Source organism: Salmo salar, chromosome ssa01, assembly GCF_905237065.1.
Source record: "Salmo salar chromosome ssa01, Ssal_v3.1, whole genome shotgun sequence".
Lineage (NCBI taxonomy): Eukaryota > Metazoa > Chordata > Actinopteri > Salmoniformes > Salmonidae > Salmo > Salmo salar.
Window position 1 is genome coordinate 136,805,497 of NC_059442.1, and position 18,528 is coordinate 136,824,024.

At 43.8% G+C, this 18,528-nt stretch overlaps 1 protein-coding gene across 2 annotated transcripts; it reads left to right on the forward strand.

Moving 5' to 3' along the window:
* Window positions 1-545: 545 nt before the first annotated feature.
* On the forward strand, window positions 546-17,746 carry LOC100194666 (BCL2/adenovirus E1B 19 kDa protein-interacting protein 3-like). Of its 2 annotated transcripts, XM_014132122.2 has the most exons (6): window positions 546-848; window positions 13,049-13,304; window positions 13,967-14,054; window positions 14,446-14,549; window positions 14,927-15,076; window positions 16,074-17,746. In XM_014132122.2, the coding sequence occupies exons 1-6, from the start codon at window positions 722-724 to the stop codon at window positions 16,120-16,122; spliced, it is 774 nt and encodes a 257-aa protein (XP_013987597.1). In that variant the 5' UTR covers window positions 546-721; the 3' UTR covers window positions 16,123-17,746. The 2 variants fall into 2 exon arrangements, with proteins under 2 accessions (XP_013987597.1, XP_045546405.1); XM_045690449.1 differs by lacking the exon at window positions 16,074-17,746 and having other exon boundaries at window positions 14,713-14,971.
* Window positions 17,747-18,528: the final 782 nt, after the last annotated feature.

An 18,528-nucleotide genomic window follows, 5' to 3' on the forward strand; every position in this document is an offset into this window, starting at 1 on the left:
TTTTTTAGGACTATAAACTGGCAAACTCGATGCCACTTCAGATTGGACCATATTCATGCCCTCGTTTAGTCCAATGTTGACATCCCTCTGATAACACCCACTTTGAAATAGGAGTGCTGGCTATTTATGCCCCAGGTACATAAAGTTCTTGACTATTTTATTTTTTATTTTATATATATAAACAAGTGCCAAACTGTTAAATAAGTGTGAGGTGAACTTAAGTTGTTTTGAGGGTCTTATTGCACAATGCAACATTATATCCCCATGCATAGGAGTATCCTTTGATCTACTACACACAACTGGGTATTGAGGGATGGCATTGGCATCTTGGGGTACGTGCCGATGTGCGCGTTCTCAAATGAAGATTTTCTTTCACGTCTTGTAAATATACAGATGATGCCTTTACAGAGTTGTGAAAGTAGTGAACTACAATTTTATAATTTATTCCAGTTATTTTCTCACGATGTGGTGTCACTGAGGTATAATACGAACGGGGGTGGTCAATTTCCAGCACGTTACGTAATGTTAGTCTGCCTATGCTTTTTGCCTGCCTTTGTTACTAAAGAACTGGCTCATTTGACGTCATCACAGAGCTCCAGGAAGATTGCAGTGCTCCTAACCACTGGTTCCAGATCAGCTAACAGAACACATATTTTAACTGTGTTGGCGGTAGCTATTCTGCAACAAAGTAAAGGCGACTCAGGTCAGTTTTGGTACGCGGATGCGCGCACGTCCGAATGTTTGGAGGGAGTGTGCGTGTTCGATTGACAGTCATATGCAAGCCACCCTGCACACAGGCATGATGTCTGAAGCTGTAGCGGAGAACAACGGAGACGCTGGACTAAATGGTATGGTTCGTCGAAATGCTTAGCTATATTTTACTGTTATTGTTTATTAGAACTTGTCAGGTAATTTGAATCATTGTCTTTTGATACTTTACTATTTGGCTTTGAGTGTATAAACAATATCTAGTGAGTTTTGGGTTGGTTTTCTAAGTAGTCATGGAGAAGGGTTGTGGAAGGACCTACATTGTGCTATTTCTGTTTTCTGTATTGACAGTATCATGGACCAATGTGATTTTAAGAGGCGGTATAAACCGTAAGATTGACCAACAGTAAAACCAATGGTTGATTCACGTGGTGCTGAATAGGCGGGATAAAGTGGATGTCAACAAGACGAGATGGAAGAAGTCTGAGAGCTCAAAAATGGGGTTAGGTTAGATGTTCGTAAATTAACATTTTAATGCACATACCCGAGTTTTGAGGAAAGAAGTATTACGAAAACCTAACGAAACATACTTGGAATATATGAAGTGTTTTTATTTAATGCATAGTCAGCCAATTGTGTAACAGTGTAATAGATATGTCTTCTTGCCGTCGATGTAAACATAGCAAACTGGCCTAGTTAATCTGAGTGTGGGTTTAAATATAGACCAGCAAAGAGTAGCCGATAAAACTACACGTGCACCTCTAAACACACCTGCTGCACTCAGTCTGGTCAATTTGTATATAGCAGCCTGATACTTATGGAGAGCCTGCTACTGTGAAAATAATAATACAATATGATCAGTCTAATGAACTGTTATACCAGGTATATGGTAATTTGCTTGATTATAGGTGTATTCACTATCGACCCCTAACAACAATGTAAACACAATTTAGTGCTGAACAATTTAGTGATATTTTGGGGGGTAGTTCGGTTATTAAAACATAATCATGGTTTTCAATTTTGTTGATTATTTTTATACATTCAATGTATTATGAAATAATGGAAATTCCAAAGAACAAAATAATGAACATTCAATTACCAGAACATTACAACTACTCCATTGCCTCTGTCAGGTCCACATTAGGTAGACATCAATAGAAAAATATGAAATTACAATCAAAGAAAATATTCTCTTAATTCTTCTTGGAAAGTTAGTTTATGTGCAAGTTAAATGTGCCGCTGCTACTGTTTTTTTTGGGTTGCATCTTCCTAGGTGCTGGTAGGGTAAGCAAAACTCTGAGTTGTGTGTACTGTCAGTCTGTCACCCAACAGCCTGTGACCTATGGGTCAGAGCGCAAAATTCGCCCTCCAAGGATGTGTGACAGCTCTCCTCTACCTAGCCCTTTTATCGGAGGATATTGGGATTCCTTGTCTTGTGCTGATTTAGCCCACCAGCTAGTGTGTGTGTGTTGGCCACCGTAGCCTGGCGCTAACCTTTTCAAGATATCCGCCACTGATTTACCCAGCAGCACTTGACCTACTGGGCATCCTACTCCTCAGACCCATGTGTGGTGATGACCCTCTCTCAAGGGTACAGGCTGCAGTTCCGACAACTTACCCCCACCATTCTCAGAGGTCAGAATGACTTCAGTCACAGACCTCCTAAAAGCTTGCATCCTCAACCAGGAGATGACATCTCTCCTGGAGAAGAGCATGATCAGAAGAGTAAAAGTTTCAGAACAGGAAGATGGCTTTTACTCAACCTATTTCCTGGTTCTGGGTTTAAAACGGGTCAATGTTTTCCTAAAAGTTCTTTCACATGTTGCGGATGGTTTATGCTTTCCAGACCGTAGCCGCAGGGGAATTGTTCACGTCCCTGGATTTTTAAAGGATACTTACTTTCACGTTCCTGTGTTAAAGGAACCCAGGCGTATTTTGTGGTTTGCCTTCCAAGGCCAGGCATACCAGTTTGTGGTATTATCCTTCGGCCTTTCCCTGGCTCCTTGCATCTTCACAAGATGTGTGAGCGCAGCCCTGAGCTCCCTCCACCTGCAGGGGATCTGCACCCCCTCTTGAGAGTGTACGGCCGAGGGCACAACGCTGACACTGACACACATCACCACACTGGCTCTTAACGTGAACAACGAAAAGAGCAACTTCACACCAAGCTAAAAGGTCACCTTTATTGGCATGGCTCTGAACACCTGCACTATGAGGGCATGTATAACACCTCAGCGTGTGGACAGCATTCTTCTTCAAAAATTCCAGTTGAACACATTGGTGACAGTACAGATGGCCTCCACGGTTACAACGTTAGGCCTACTGTCTTTAAGATCACTACAAGTCTGGCTCAACGACCTCCCCCTTGGACAGAAACATCAAAATACGGGTGACGAGGGTGTGCTACTCTACTCTGCTGCCGTGGAGGAAGAGAACCTACCTCACTACAGGTGTCCACCAAGGCAGAACGTAGTGATGACCGACATTTCAGTAACAGGCTGGGGAGCAGCGTGGCAACACAGGTCTGTACGAGGAGAGTGGTGCCCCCGCTGGATGAAAGAGCCCATCATCGTTCTAGAACTTCAGACAGTTTACCTTGCCCTGAATCACTTTCTGCTGGTTCTCAAACAGAAACATGTCCTGATAAGATCAGACAATACATTGAGTGTTCCACATCAACCATCAAGGGGGAACGAAGTCTGTATCCTTCCTACAGGTGGCCCAACAACTCCTGACATGGGCCCTACCACATCTGGCCTCCCTACGAGCCATTCATCTCTCAGGCAAGTTGAACTAGGTGGCGGACTTCTTGTCGCGAGAGAAACCAGCCCCGCGGGAATGGAGACTTCATCCGCGAGTAGTGAAGTTGATATAGCAGCGGTTTGGAACAGCACATGTGGACTTGTCCGCCTCAGAGCAAACATCCCACTGTTCCCTCTGGTTCTCTCTGGCAGAGTCCAAGTGCCCCCTGGGCATGGACGTCTTAGCCCACACATGGCCAGAGGGCCTACTGTATGCTTTCCCTCCGACCTCCCTGATCTTAGCAACGCTGCACAGGGTCTCTCAGGCTTAGCACAGGCTGCTGCTTGTAAACCCCAGATGGCCAGTGAGACCCTGGTTTCCAACCCTCCTCTGTCTTCTGGAGGGAGAACCATGGCAACATCTCAGACAGAACCTGCTCTCACAGTTGGGCGGCAGGATATGGCATCCCAGACCAACTACAGCTATGGGTGTGCCTCTGAAGAGACGGATCCTCTACTGATCTGCTGTGATCCTGCTATTATCGAGAGGTTAAAGAAAGCCAGAGCACCATCAACCAGGATGATGTATGCTGGTCGCTGGAAGCTGTTTACCGAATGGTATTCTAATAGGGCGGAGGAACCGGTCTCCTGCTCTGTACAGTTAAACTGAGCTTCCTTCAGAAACTACTGGAGTCAGGTCTCTGCCTCTACCTTGAAAGTGTATGCCTCAGCCATATCGGATAACAATTTACACATTGTTGGGAAATGGTCAGGGGCCCACTACCTCATCTGCCAGTTCTTATAAGGTGTACGCCGGCTGCATCACCCCCAGGGCTGTCCGCGTGGCATCCTGGGATCCGCCACTAGTATTGGAGGCTTTGATGAAACCTCTCTTAGAGCATACAATGGAGCCGTAAACAACTTTCCTCTTAGCTATTTCATTAGCGAAATCTGTGAATGACCTCCACGCTGTCTATGAGTCCTGTCTGCCTACGATGGAAGGCAGATGACCTAGGTGGGACCTTATGGCCCAATCCAGCCTTTTTTGCCTAAGGTTTTATCACCCCTTCACATCAATCAAGCCGTCGAACTGGCGGCCTACTGCCCCCCCCACCTTTCCAGAATGTGGAGGAGGAGCGAGCAAATTTCCTGTGTCCAGTCCATTCCCTCAAATGCTATATGCAAGCCTTGGCACACTACAGGAAATCAGACCAGCTATTTCTGTGCTTTGGTGGGAGGTCAAAAGGCCTTGCCTTGTCTAAGCAGAGGCTTTCACACTGGGTTGTGGATGTCATTGCTCAGGCCTACCAGGGTGTGGATGTCATTGCTCAGGCCTACCAGGGTGTAGGGCTCCCTGCCCCAGAAGTTTTGATAAGTCACTCGGTCCTCTGGGCCTCGCTGAGAGACATCCCCCTGAATGAGATATGTGCAGCTGCTACCTGGTCGTCACCATGCACATTCTCAAGATTTTACAAGGTCAACATCGTATCCAGCCATACCATGGGGTCTGCCATTCTTCCAATGGCACTGGCGCATTCAGGTTAGTTGTGCTATTCCTCCCGACCTTGTTGGTATGAGTCATCCATACTTTCAACCGTACTGACGGTCTGAAAGGTATGAAGTAGAACGGAAGTTACAGATGTACAGTTGAAGTCAGAAGTTTACATACACTTTAGGTTGGAGTCATTAAAAAAAAAAAATTCAACCACTCCACAAATGTCTTGTTAACAAACTACAGTGAGGGGAAAAAAGTTTTTGATCCCCTGCTGATTTTGTACATTTGCCCACTGACAAAGAAATGATCAGTCTATAATTTTAATGGTAGGTGTATTTGAACAGTGAGAGACAGAATAACAACAAAACAATCCAGAAAAACACATGACAAAAATGTTATGAATTGATTTGCATTTTAATGAGGGAAATAACATTTTTGACATGCGTTTTTCTGGATTTTTTTGTTATTCTGTCTCTCACTGTTCAAATAAACCTACCATTAAAATTATAGACTGATCATTATAGATGGCATCACGTGGAAGGAAAATGATGTGGATATATTGAAGCAACATCTCAAGACATCAGTCAGGAAGTTAAAGCTTGGGTCTTATGGGTCTTCCAAATGAACAATGACCCCAAGCATACTTCCAAAGTTGTGGCAAAGGGCTAAGGACAACAAAGTCAAGGTATTGGAGTGGCCATCACAAAGCCCTGACCTCAAGCCTATAGAAAATGTGTGGGCAGAACTGAAAAAGCATGTGCGAGCAAGGAGGCCTACAAACCTGACTCAGTTACACCAGCTCTGTCATGAGGAATGGGCCAAAATTGACCCAACTTATTGTGGGAAGCTTCTGGAAGCCTACCCAAAACGTTTGACCCAGGTTAAACAATTTAAAGGCAATGCTACCAAATACTAATTGAGTGCATGGTAACTTCTGACCCACTGGGAATGTGATGAAAGAAATAAAAGCTGAAATAAATCACTCTACTATTATTCTGACATTTCACATTATAAAATAAAGTGGTGATCCTGGCTGACCTCTGACAGAGAATGTTTACTAGGATTAAATGTCAGGAATTGTGAAAAACTGAGTTTATATGTATTTGGCTAAGGTGTATGTATACTTCAACTGTAACTATGATTCTACGAACACCTGGAAGACCGTCAGTACTTTCCTGTCACTTGTAATCTGTTTACGAGAAGATTCTCAGACACAGTGCGTGGTCTGATGTACGGTTTTATAAGAACCGTGGGCACGTCGTCCCATGCTGTCACATCACAGGCGTGACTTTGTTGTTAATTTTACTCGACCTGCACGGAGCTCAAGGGATATACTGACGGTCTTCCAGGTGTTTGTACAACCATAGATACATTTGTAACTTCTGTTCTTCAAAGTAGATAAGGTATACTTTCACAAACTGTCTCTGTCCCTCTCGTCATTGTGTTGTGTACATTCCTCTCTCATGCAGTCTGGGTGTGTAACGGCCAAGATCCTTTTAAAGTGTAAATTTGGCTAGCCAAGCTTGCTTCACCTTCATGTTGGTGCTAGCCTGCTTGTTAGTTGCTATGCATCAAAAGCCAATTCAGTAGGGCCTGGAAACGATGGTGAACTTCGATTGGTCAATAGCAACGTAATGTTGCGGATTATTTGCATAATGTTCAGCAATGGGGCTCCGTTGTTTAATCGCCCCCAACGTGTTAGGTGGATTTCCGGTTTGGAGCGTGAAGTCACAAGCTCTGCTTGTTGGCTACTGCAACATAGCAGGCTTTCTACGGCAGTGCCAAAAGACCTGGTCTATGTCAATTACTATCGCCAGAACGGCCAAACTTATTTATTTTTTTGATGGCAGTTTTGGGGTCTAAAATTATTTGATTATGATCAAGTTAGATCCACACTGAATTACTTTAAAGTCACTACAAATCGAGATATTACTTAAATATTGATCCATTCTGACTACTACATTTGTTGTCACACAGGAGCACGTGCTGTCACAGACCAATCACGGACCGGCAGGCTAAAAGTAGTCTCCATAGACATTTTTTTATTTAACCAGGCAAGTCAGTTGGGAACAAATTCTTATTTACAATGACGGCCTAACCTGGATGACGCTGGGCCAATGTTGCACCGCCCTTTGGGACTCCCAATCATGGTCGGTTGTGATACAGCCTGGAATCGAACCAGGGTCTGTAGGGGCACCTTTAGCACTGAGATGCAGTGCTGCACCAGAGTCAGATTAACTTGTGGAGGCCATTTTAATGTCTCTGTGCAGTTTGAAGGGAATTGCAAACTAGCACTAGCACAACTGGAAATCTATATGTAACGCTAGTTAGCATTGGCTCACAAAACTACTTCTAACCTCCTTCATACTGGACACATAAGAAATGGCATGCATGAGTTAATCTGACTCTGGGGAAGTAGATAAATGGCCTCATTGCTAAAACCCTGAGGTTGACACTCAGGCAGGGTGAAAACGACTACATCGACCATGATCCTTCGCTAGTTACGCTCACTTTCACCATGATCCTTAGCGTTAATTATTATTTATTTTTTTGTGCCATTCAGCCCCATTCAGCAATATGGCACGCTTCAAATTCAAATACTTCCAGCTTCGTGCGCCATCAAAGTTTTTTTCATAGGAATACATAGAATTGTAGAATAATAGTGAAGAGATCAAAACTATGAAATAACACATGGAATCATGTGGTAACCAAAAAAGTGTTCAAAAAATATATTTTAGTTTCTTCAAAGTAGCCACCCATTGCCTTGATGGCAGTTTTGCACACTCTTGGCATTCTCTCAACCAGCTTCATGAGGTAGTCACCTGGAATGCATTTCAATTAACAGGTGTGGCTTGTTAATTTGTGGACCTCCACTCCCATACCCCCTCCTCCCCTCCCCCCACCACCATCTCTACCATCCCCTCCAACCCACCCAAAACATGCGCCAACAACCAACAAAAAGAAAAAAAGAGAGGAAAAACAACAATGCAAGAAACAATAGACATCAAGGACAACGCACATCTAAATAGCAAGGCCAGCTGTATGCGTTTGAGTGCATGTGTGACACTGTGTTTGTTTGTGCGTGTACATGTACCTGCGCGGCATCAGCCTCAGGCAAACGGGCATTGGATGTAACAGCGTTCCCCCTTTTGTCATTAAAGCTAACTTTTTAAATTAGATTTGGATTTTTTTTTTATGGTCATTGTAGTTAACCTGTTAGGGCTAGGGGGCAGTATTGACACGGCTGGATAAAAAACGTACCCGATTTAATCTGGTTACTACTCCTGCCCAGTAACTAGAATATGCATATAATTATTGGCTTTGGATATAAAACACCCTAAAGTTTCTAAAACTGTTTGAATGGTGTCTGTGAGTATAACAGAACTCATATGGCAGGCCAAAACCTGAGAAGATTCCATGCAGGAAGTGGCCTGTCTGACAAGTTGTGTTTCATCTGGGCTCTTTTTTTATTGAAGATTTAGGATCTTTGCAATAACGTGACACTTCCTACGGCTCCCATAGGCTCTCAGAGCCCGGGAAAAAGCTGAAGGATATCGAGGCAGGCTCTGGCTGAAACACATTATCGCGTTTGGAAAGTGGCCGCTCAGAGTACTGTGGGCTTAGGCGCGTGCCCGAGTCGACCGAATGCTTTATTTTCTTTCCTCTGTTTACCTAAATGCAGATTCCCGGTCGGAATATTATCGCTTTTTTACGAGAAAATGGATTTTAAACAGCGGTTGACATGCTTTGAAGTACGGTAATGGAATATTTAGAATTTTTTTTGTCACGAATTGCGCCATGCTCGTCACCCTTATTTACCCTTTCGGATAGTGTCTTGAACGCACGAACAAAACGCCGCTGTTTGGATATAACTATGGATTATTTTGAACCAAACCAACATTTGTTATTGAAGTAGAAGTCCTGGGAGTGCATTCTGACGAAGACAGCAAAGGTAATAACATTTTTCTTATAGTAAATGTGACTTTTCTGAGTGCTAAACTTGCTGGGTGTCTAAATAGCTAGCCCTGTGATGCCAGGCTATCTACTGAGAATATTGCAAAATGTGCTTTCACCGAAAAGCTATTTTAAAATCGGACATATCGAGTGCATAGAGGAGTTCTGTATCTATAATTCTTAAAATAATTGTTATGCTTTTTGTGAATGTTTATCGTGAGTAATTTAGTAAATTCACCGGCAGTGTTCGGTGGGAATGCTAGTCACATGCTAGTCACATGCTAATGTAAAAAGCTGTTTTTTGATATAAATATGAACTTGATTGAACAAAACATGCATGTATTGTATAACATAATGTCCTAGGGTTGTCATCTGATGAAGATCATCAAAGGTTAGTGCTGCATTTAGCTGTGGTTTGGGTTTATGTGACATTATATGCTAGCTTGAAAAATGGGTGTCTGATTATTTCTGGCTGGGTACTCTGCTGACATAATCTAATGTTTTGCTTTCGTTGTAAAGACTTTTTGAAATCGGACAGTGTGGTTAGATTAACGAGAGTCTTGTCTTTAAAATGGTGTAAAATAGTCATATGTTTGAAAAATTGAAGTTTTTGCATTTTTTTGGTTTTTGAATAACGTGCCACGGGATTACACTGGCTGCTACGTAGGTGGGACGATTTGGTGCCACCTATCCTAGAGAGGTTAAGCACCATGTTTCTGCGCTGAACTCGGTGTTTTAAAATTAGTAGGAATGTCGTTTTCACATGTAGACACTGATATTGTGCTGGCGATAAGGAAAATGAGGTTGAAAAGTGGTAGAATTGCCCTTTGCATTGTGATCTTCCTTTGTCATAGCCTTCTAATCAACTTTGTCATTATGACTGTCTGTATGGATATATCCTGTTAGCAAATATTGATGGAGTATGTGCTCAGTCTGGAACGAACTGAGGGATGTATATTTAAAGACCTCCGTATGCGTGGGTTGCAAAGGGAGCAAAAGGCATGTTTATCAGTGTCACACATACAATGCCTCTAGAGGAAGTACACAGTCAGCACTGTGTTGACCTCCCTTTATGGGGACTGCTGGGTATGGGCAGATGTGATAGAGCATTACCAAGCCCTGAACTGAGTGAGTTGGCATGCTGTGCTATTTATGGACACAGTGACATGTGGAAAGTGCAGAACGTTTTTCAGGACACAGTAGGGTGGAGTAGGAAAGTAAGGGTGAGGATCAGGAGCCTTTCATTCGGAAGTTTGAGCGTACATGTTGAGTCAGTTACATTCCAGCTGCAGTGCTAGCCAGGGAGGGAACAAGGTTTGTTATTGTTAGAGACAGCTTACTCACTCAATAAGTAGATACTCATTTTTGCTGTGTAATTCTCAGAATTGAGTAAAGCTTTTTGTCCACTGCAGTGTCATTGTCTTGGATAGGATATCTCAGTCCCATCCACACAATGGGTATATTCAGTTTACCTTACTCTTCTTTGGTGATTATGTGAGTCTGGAGCCGTTGGTTAGGCTATACATACTGTTTTTATTACCATAAGATATATGTTTCCATACAACAGCTGATAACAGCTCCACGACAGAGCGAGGAGCAGCCAGAATGTTCGGCTCACCACTGGCGTCATGGCAACCTTGTTTAGGCCATGGAGCACGGACAATGGACTGTTGACAGTGGCTTTGCTCAGGCCACTGTGTAATCCTCGGGATGAGCCTGGGGTGCTGAATTGGGGTAGGGGGAGGGGTAGGGGCTGCTGTCATTCAATGTCTGGCCAGTGAAACCGACTGAGAGACTGTCAGCTTGGCTGACTGTCACATGACCAGTGTGTTTACTCTCTCTGCTATGAGATCATGTGCTCTGCTTGTGAACCCTAGTTTCCTAACTTCTGGGAGTATGTGAGACATTTTAAGATGGGGAATCCAGAGCGAGAAAGAGACTGGATGTCTCTCCAGTGTCAGTGTGACTCCCTATAATTTGTATCCTAGCTGTGATTGGCAGTCTCCGCTGTAGCGAGTCCCTGCCTGGGCTCATGTAGTAACATGGATCAGCTACGCTAGGCCTTGGCTCGTATATAACAGCAGGTGCTGTAAACTGACAGCACAAAGAGCTATTCACTATCCTGTCGTCATGCAGTAAATAGAGACTAACAGAACCACTGGCTTAAGGAGGGGTAAAGGTCCAATGCATTATCTTAATATGAAATAATTTCTGGCTAACAATTAAGTACCTTACTGTGATTTAAAAAAAAAAAAAAAACATTTTTAAATGGTCAAAAAGAAGCAAAAACCTTCTTAGCATGGACCAATTTCTCAAGCAAGAACTTTGCTGTCTGTCTGGAAGTTGTCTGAGTGAGGGGCCTAATTTGACAAGCTTAATGGGAGGCATATGTAAACTGAACTAGCTGTTTTTGGCAGAAAGGTTTGAAACTCTGTTATTGGTCTATTAACTTACTTGTGGCCATGTAACGTATGTGGACAGCCCTTCAAATGAGTGGATTCGGCTATTTCAGCCACACCCGTTGCTGGCAGGTGTATAGAATTGAGCACACAGCCATGCGATCTCCATAGACAAACATTGGCAGTAGAATAGCCCGTACAGAAGGGCTCAGTGACTTTCAACGTGGCAGCGTCATAGAATGCGGTCAGTTCGTCAAATTTCTGCTCTGCTAGAGCTGCCCCGTCAACTGTAAGTGCTGTTATTGTGAAGTGGAAACGTCTGCCGCGAAGTGGTAGGCCACACAAGCTCACAGAACGGGACCACCGAATGCCGAAGCGCGTAAAAAATCGTCTGTCCTTTGGAACTGTTGTAAGTGTTGCAAAAAACTGCCTCTGGAAGCAACGTCAGCACAAGAACTGTTCGTCGGGAGCTTCATGAATGGGTGTCCATGGCCGAGCAGCCGCAATCAAGTCTAGGATCACTATACGCAATGCCAAGCGTCGGCTAGAGTGGCGTAAAGCTAGCCACATTTGGACTCTGGAGCAGTGGAAACGTGTTCTCTGGAGTGATTGATCACGCTTCACCATATGGGTTTTGGAGAACGCTTCCTGCCCCAATGCAAAGTGCCAACAGTAAAGTTTGGTGGAGGAAAAATAATGATCTGGGGCTGATTTTATTTATTATTATTTTTTTTTTTTTATTTTAATTTTTTATTTTTTTTTGTGGTTCGGGCTAGGCCCCTTGGTTCCAGTGAAGGGAAATCTTAACGCTACAGCATACAATGACATTCTAGACGATTCTATTCCTTCAACTTTGTGGCATCAGTTTTGGGAAGGCCCTTTCCTGTTTCAGCATGACAATGCCACCGTGCACAAAGCGAGGTCCATACAGAAATGGTTTGTCGAGATCGGTGTGGAAGAACTTGACTGGCCTGCACAAAGAGCTGACCTCAACCCCATCGAACACCTTTGGGATGAATTGGAACACCGACTGCGAGCCAGGCCTAATCGCCCAACATCAGCGCCTGACCTCACTAATGCGCTTGTGGCTGAATGGAAGCAAGTCCCCGCAGCAATATTCCAACATCTAGTGGAAAGCCTTCCCAGAAGAGTGGAGGCTGTTATAGCAGAAAAGGGGGAACCAACTCCATATTAATGCCCATGATTTTGGAATGAGATGTTCGACAAGTAAGTGTCCACATACTTTTAGTGTATATCGCCTGGTGATGTCACCAGGCAGGCCAAAACTCCATCCCACCTAGACAGACACATTTCAGGCGGTCTTTTCAAACAGCTCTTACACTTAAAGGGCATTATCATTTTCATGGTGATAATTCACAATTATTCCAACCTGGAAATATACATACAATTTTTATAAAACGGGATAATCAAGTTTTTGACTGCGCTGGGCCTTTTTAAACTTTGTGGTTGTGTGTCTCTGCCAGTCTCTCTGACTGTGTGTTTCTTTATCCCCCTCATCATATCATTCTAGGTATAATGTCTTTTAATCATTAGGCTATTAGTTCAGCATAGAGGCACACTTTGCCATGGACTGCAAAACATTTTGACAGAAAACATACAAGATATACAAAAACATGGAAAGTAATCATGTACATATAAGTGGTAATACGTTGTGAAGTTTGATAGATTCGCTAAGTATCCTAACTGACAAATGTGACCAATGTCATGTTCTGTATGTACGTGTCCTGCAGGGTCCTGGGTGGAGTTGGAGATGAACAGAGCTGCGGCCGCAGCTGCGGCGGGGTTGTCCCAGTCTACCTCCACCGTTGGCCAGGCTCTGGGTCTGCTCCCCCTGCCTCAGGTGGAGGAGGAGGAGGAGGTGGTGGAGGCCATTGTGGGGGGCTTAGAGCATGTGCCCTCCTCATCCTCCATCCATAACGGAGACATGGAAAAGATTCTACTGGACGCTCAGCATGAGTCTAGCCGCAGCAACTCTTCCTGTGACAGGTAGGGGGTGCTACAATGAGGAAGAACACAGTTCAGCTTGGCCTTGAAAAAACTAGGTACAGATAATACTAAAAATCTAGAACAATTCTTAAAAATCATCTAACTCTTTTCAATTCACTGTTGAGGTCACATACTAGCCCAAAAAATCAATGTAGATTTAATCTCTGGATTGATATAGTACTGTATGCTGTTATGGCTCTGTAAATATAATCCGTTTGCAATAGTAAACAACATCTTCATCACCTGTGTGTGCACAGGGTGAGGTCATTGGACTTAAATCCACTCACACCTCTGCTTTCCCTACCCTCTGAGCCATGTCGCCCGGTCAGCTGAGTCCGTCAGCTGTCAATGAGTCACCTGAGAATGTTTACCAGGAGTGTTTCTACAACAGCCTACTAATGGTAGAGCTCACAGACAGACTCATCCATCCACTTTGAGGTTGCAGGCTGACAGGCAAAGTGAAAGCCTAATAGAGGCATGATTCATATGCACATTGAGCCATCAGAGGCGAGGTCTCTTGCTTAATGCATTGGGAATTTGAGCAAGCCCCAAATCTTCAACCTGGTTACTGCATACAAGTGTACATTCCTATGCACCAAGGGAGAGAAGACTTGGAGTGCATAAATACTGTTTTTTATTTTGTTGTTTGATCCTCCCCACAGTCCTCCCCGGCCTCCTAGTCCCCAGGAGGATGATCATGATGGACAGATCATCTTTGATGTGGACGCGAGCAGCAGAAGAGACGGCCAAGTAAGAGTTATTACTCAGTGTGCCTGTGCTACCTACGTCACGTATGTTTCCATGGTAACATAACCTGCTGCTTCCCTCAGTCTCTTGTGAATGACAACCGTAACCTTTGTTACAATGGCGATGGCGACAGGAAACACTAACCCGGTGGGTTTGAATCCATGGACACGGTAGTAGCCTCAGCTTTAGGTTCCATTACAGTTACACACACACACTCTGTCAGTGGATGACATGGCAAAGCCACATTTTTATGTTGACGACTGACTCGCTGTAACCATGGCAGCCTCACACAGGGTGTATTGTATTGTATGGGCGGTCAGCCATATTGTCTCTGCCTCCCCCTGTTGTCTGTACTGAGATCAGTGTCCTAATGCGCAGCATGTGTCCCTTGCAGTCAGAGGAGGATACCCTGGAGAAGGAGAGGGACATGGATATCCTGATGAAGGACTCAGACTGGGTAGCAGACTGGTCAAGTCGGCCCGAGAACATTCCTCCTAAGTGAGTGATGTACACAGTCCCATTGCCACTAAAACATACAAGTCTTAGTGTATCTGGTCTTCTAGGTAAATCCTAGTGTGTTTGTGCATACAGTAATACTACTTATGGCTGAATATTTCCACATGATAAGGAGAAGATGAATAATACTGTAATGAATCCACAGGAGGCTGCTGAGGGGAGGACTACTCATAATAATGTCTGGAACGGTGCACATGGAATGGCATCAAACACTTTGGAAACCATCTGTTCGACGTATTTGATACCATCCTCCCCAATTAGGGTGCCACCAACCTCCTGTGGGACAATGTTGATGAGGAAGATGGTAAAGTGGATGGTGACGTTACTGTATGATAACCATAATTTGTCCTTGCCTGTAGGGAGTTCCATTTCCGCCACCCCCGGCGTTCAGATACACTCAGCATGAGAAAGACGGGGGCAATGAAGAAAGGAGGTGTCTTCTCTGCAGAGTTCCTCAAAGTGTTCATCCCCTCACTGCTACTATCACACATCCTGGTCCTGGGACTGGGGTAAGAGCAATTCTAGGACACTTTTGCGAGCAACCTTAGTTAGGCAATCATTTGTGTTATAAGTAGGATAATAGCACTTTTTTTATGGAAGTGAAAAAGCCAAGTGATGACACTATGGAAGGCTTGTTTCAACCCATCAATGGGTCTGCTGGGAGAATAACATTTCCATTATTTAGCCATTAGCTGGCTAAGTAAACACTTCCTTCACAGATTAATGAAGACAATTCCCACATGGAATCTCCTGAACAGCTTTCAATTTCCTTCTGTTTACATACAATTAGAAGAACCCCAATCAGATGCAATATATCATGTCGTTTTGTTTACTAGGAATCAGATATCCCTGGAACAAACTGCATGTACAGAAAATAATTAGCCACTCTATATTTATTTTTATTTTACCTGTATTTAACTAGGCAGGTCAGTTAAGAACAAATTCTTATTTTCAATGACGGCCTAGGAACAGTGGGTTAACTCCCTTGTTCAGGGGCAGAACGACAGATTTGTACCTTGTCAGCTCGGGGATTTGAACTTGCAACCTTTCGATTGCTAGTCCAACGCTCTAACCACTAGACTACCCTGCCGCCCCGTATATGTATATATATGCACACTTCCATGCATATTTCTCTCTCTCTGTGTGTGTGTGTGTGTGTGTACACATACATACATACATACATACATACATACATACGGGGCGGCAGGGTAGCCTAGTATATGTGTATGCGCACACTTCCATGCATATTTCTGTATAAACCAGCAGAGGGCGTGTGGTGGCATCAGACAGTGGGCAGCTACAATGCTGGAGCCCTGTGTATAAGTCTGGGTCCAGATAGTAGAGCAGCTGCTGCTGGGATGGATAGACACCTGCTGCACCACACCCTTAACACACACTTTGACAGCACACATGACACGGCAGGGACAATCCACAACTCCATCTATCACTTATCAGCCGACTAGTTAATGACTCGGGGTGTAACTGCTCTCACTCTCTCCCCCTCAGGGTGTACATTGGGAAGAGGTTGAGCACGCCCCCTACAAGCTCTTTCTGAGCAAGAAGCTGAACGAGTGCCTGCGGGAAAAATTACGCTGTTGTATGAAGAATGCCCCTCTCTCCTCAAACTATCCCTTTCCTTTTCCCCCTCTTTCTCTCTCTGCTCTCTCCCACCTCCTAAAAAATGTCCACCTCCTGTAACCTGCGCGGACCTGAAACGTGCTGTGTTCTCAGGACAGATGCGTTGCCTCCATCCCCCCCCCCTTCCTTCCTCATTTGTATTAGCTTTTCAAGGACGAAGTGAGGTCATGTTCCCTTTTCCTCCTATTTTGGGTGTAATTGTTTATAAAGGGTGTTTTTGGGGGGAGGAGGCAAAGCATAAAACCAAACCAAACTCTTCTACACACTAGCTCCAGCACTCTGTCATGCCTGGTACAAGAAAGAGCTGTCTGCCCCACAGATTTACAAGATAGAAGTAGCCCAAGATTGTGCCATCTACAACAGTGGTTGGTTGAATCTCTCAAGCCTGTCACTTGACCCTGAAAGGGTCTTAACTAATTTCAGAAAGAAAGAAGCTAACCTGAAAATGTGAGCATGCCTTTGAAAGCAATCATTTTGTCTATAACTATAAATACAATTTACTGTAGATGTTATGGTCTTTTTTGAAATATTTTTACCACCATAATAAAGCCTGAGTTTTGATTAAGGGTGTTACCATTGTGGCCATGTCAAATCCACAACCACCAGACGCTGTGCATTGGAGAGAGTCTGCTTGGCCTGCCAGATGAGATGTGTCCAGTATGTGTCATTGTCTTGTTTCTGTCTTGAGTTCTTTACAACATATCATGGGCCTAGTTATTTAGTCCTGGTTCAATGGGTAAACCTCCGATATGCCTGCACAACTGCGATAGCTCATCTTACCACCTTACACACTTGTACAGCATACATGCAGACATTTAAGAACCAGTTTATGTAGGTTGTTAGTCCAGCTGGAGATTAACCCTGATGTTTCACCACACTGATAGCTGAAGTTGGAATGGAGTCCAGAGGCAGATTAGTTTTAGAGGCACAACCACATGGATAAATTCAAGCATGCTCTGAATGTCACTGTGACCTACAGTATGTCACAGTGCTCAAAGGGGGACCGCAGTGTTTCAAAGTTGAGATTTAAGATTAACTTAAGATGGGGCTGTTTGTACTAACACTCCACCATTGGATATTGCTGACATCAACCTCTTTATTTCCCTCTACACAACTGCCAAAAGGAACTGAGGTCCACCTTGAACCTCAACTCTTCTCAGTAACCACGTGCCTCACCTCTGTTCCCAAGACTCCATTGTGGTTCTGTTGGTCAGTGTCTGTCTGTGATCTGACACCGGGGCTACTCTATGGTTTGTTTCAGTGAGTTTTATTGTCTGTATTGTGACATTGGAGTCTGAACACACAGAGCAGGAAGTATAGCTATGATAAGACTGAAATCATCAGGGATTTAATGAAGATTATGTTAGAAATATACACTTTTCAAAATGGGCCCTGCAAAGGAAAGTTTAAAAATGATTCCCCTCAGACTGCTATGGTAACAATAGTTATTGTAATCATACACATCCTTTTGATTTAATTTAGTTTTTTTCCCCTAATTGTAAAATGGAAAAAGGTTTTGTCATTAAAATTTCCTCAATCAAGCTGAATTGTTAAGAATTCTTTTGTATTAGTTTCACTGATTAACTATGCAAAGGAAAGGGATCACCTCTTTCCCACCAAGGTGCATGAATTGAGGAAAAAAGTGGATAGGAGATTCAGCAACTCTTGCAGGACAATGGAATGTATTTATTTTTTAAGCGTTTTAAGTAGAAACAACATGAAAGGCTTTTGGCCTTCAGGGTTTTTTACCTGAAGAAGGCCAAAATATCTATTGTGTTGGTTCTACTTTTGACTGATTACCCAGAAACACACACAGACTAAAATGCATAATCTCACACTGCATCAGATCAGAGCCAGCAGGGAGAAGGTAGGGTGGTATGGCTACTAGCCAGTCCTCATACCTCAGCCTATAACATGCAGTCAGTTCTCATATTCCACAGCCTTAAAACACCAAATGTTTAGCTGAGTGTGTGCCTGCACAGTCATTTGTCATGCAATGGAGCTTGTCCGTCACTGAATGTCCCCAGGGAGGCCACAGGCCTGGTTCTGCTGACTGGCACTTCAAATCAAACTTTATTTGTCACATGCGCCGAATACGACAAGTGTAGACTTTACCGTGAAATGCTTACTTACAAGCCCTTATCCAACAGTGCAGTTCAAGAAGAAGAAAATATTTACCTAGTAGACTAAAATAAAAAGTTATAATAAAAAGTAACGAGGCTATATTCAGGGGCACGGGTACCGAGTCAGTGTGGGTGGGTACAGGCTAATTGAGGTAGTCTGTACATGTAGGTGGGGGCGAAGTGACTATGCACAGGTAACA

Excerpts from the sequence above, each read along its gene's own strand:
- LOC100194666 (XM_014132122.2), top strand. The coding sequence starts at position 722 with ATGCGCGCACGTCCGAATGTTTGGAGGGAGTGTGCGTGTTCGATTGAC. Across the intron at positions 13,305-13,966 it reads AGCAACTCTTCCTGTGACAG|TCCTCCCCGGCCTCCTAGTC; the intron begins GTAGGGGGTGCT and ends TCCTCCCCACAG. Across the intron at positions 14,550-14,926 it reads CCCGAGAACATTCCTCCTAA|GGAGTTCCATTTCCGCCACC; the intron begins GTGAGTGATGTA and ends CCTTGCCTGTAG.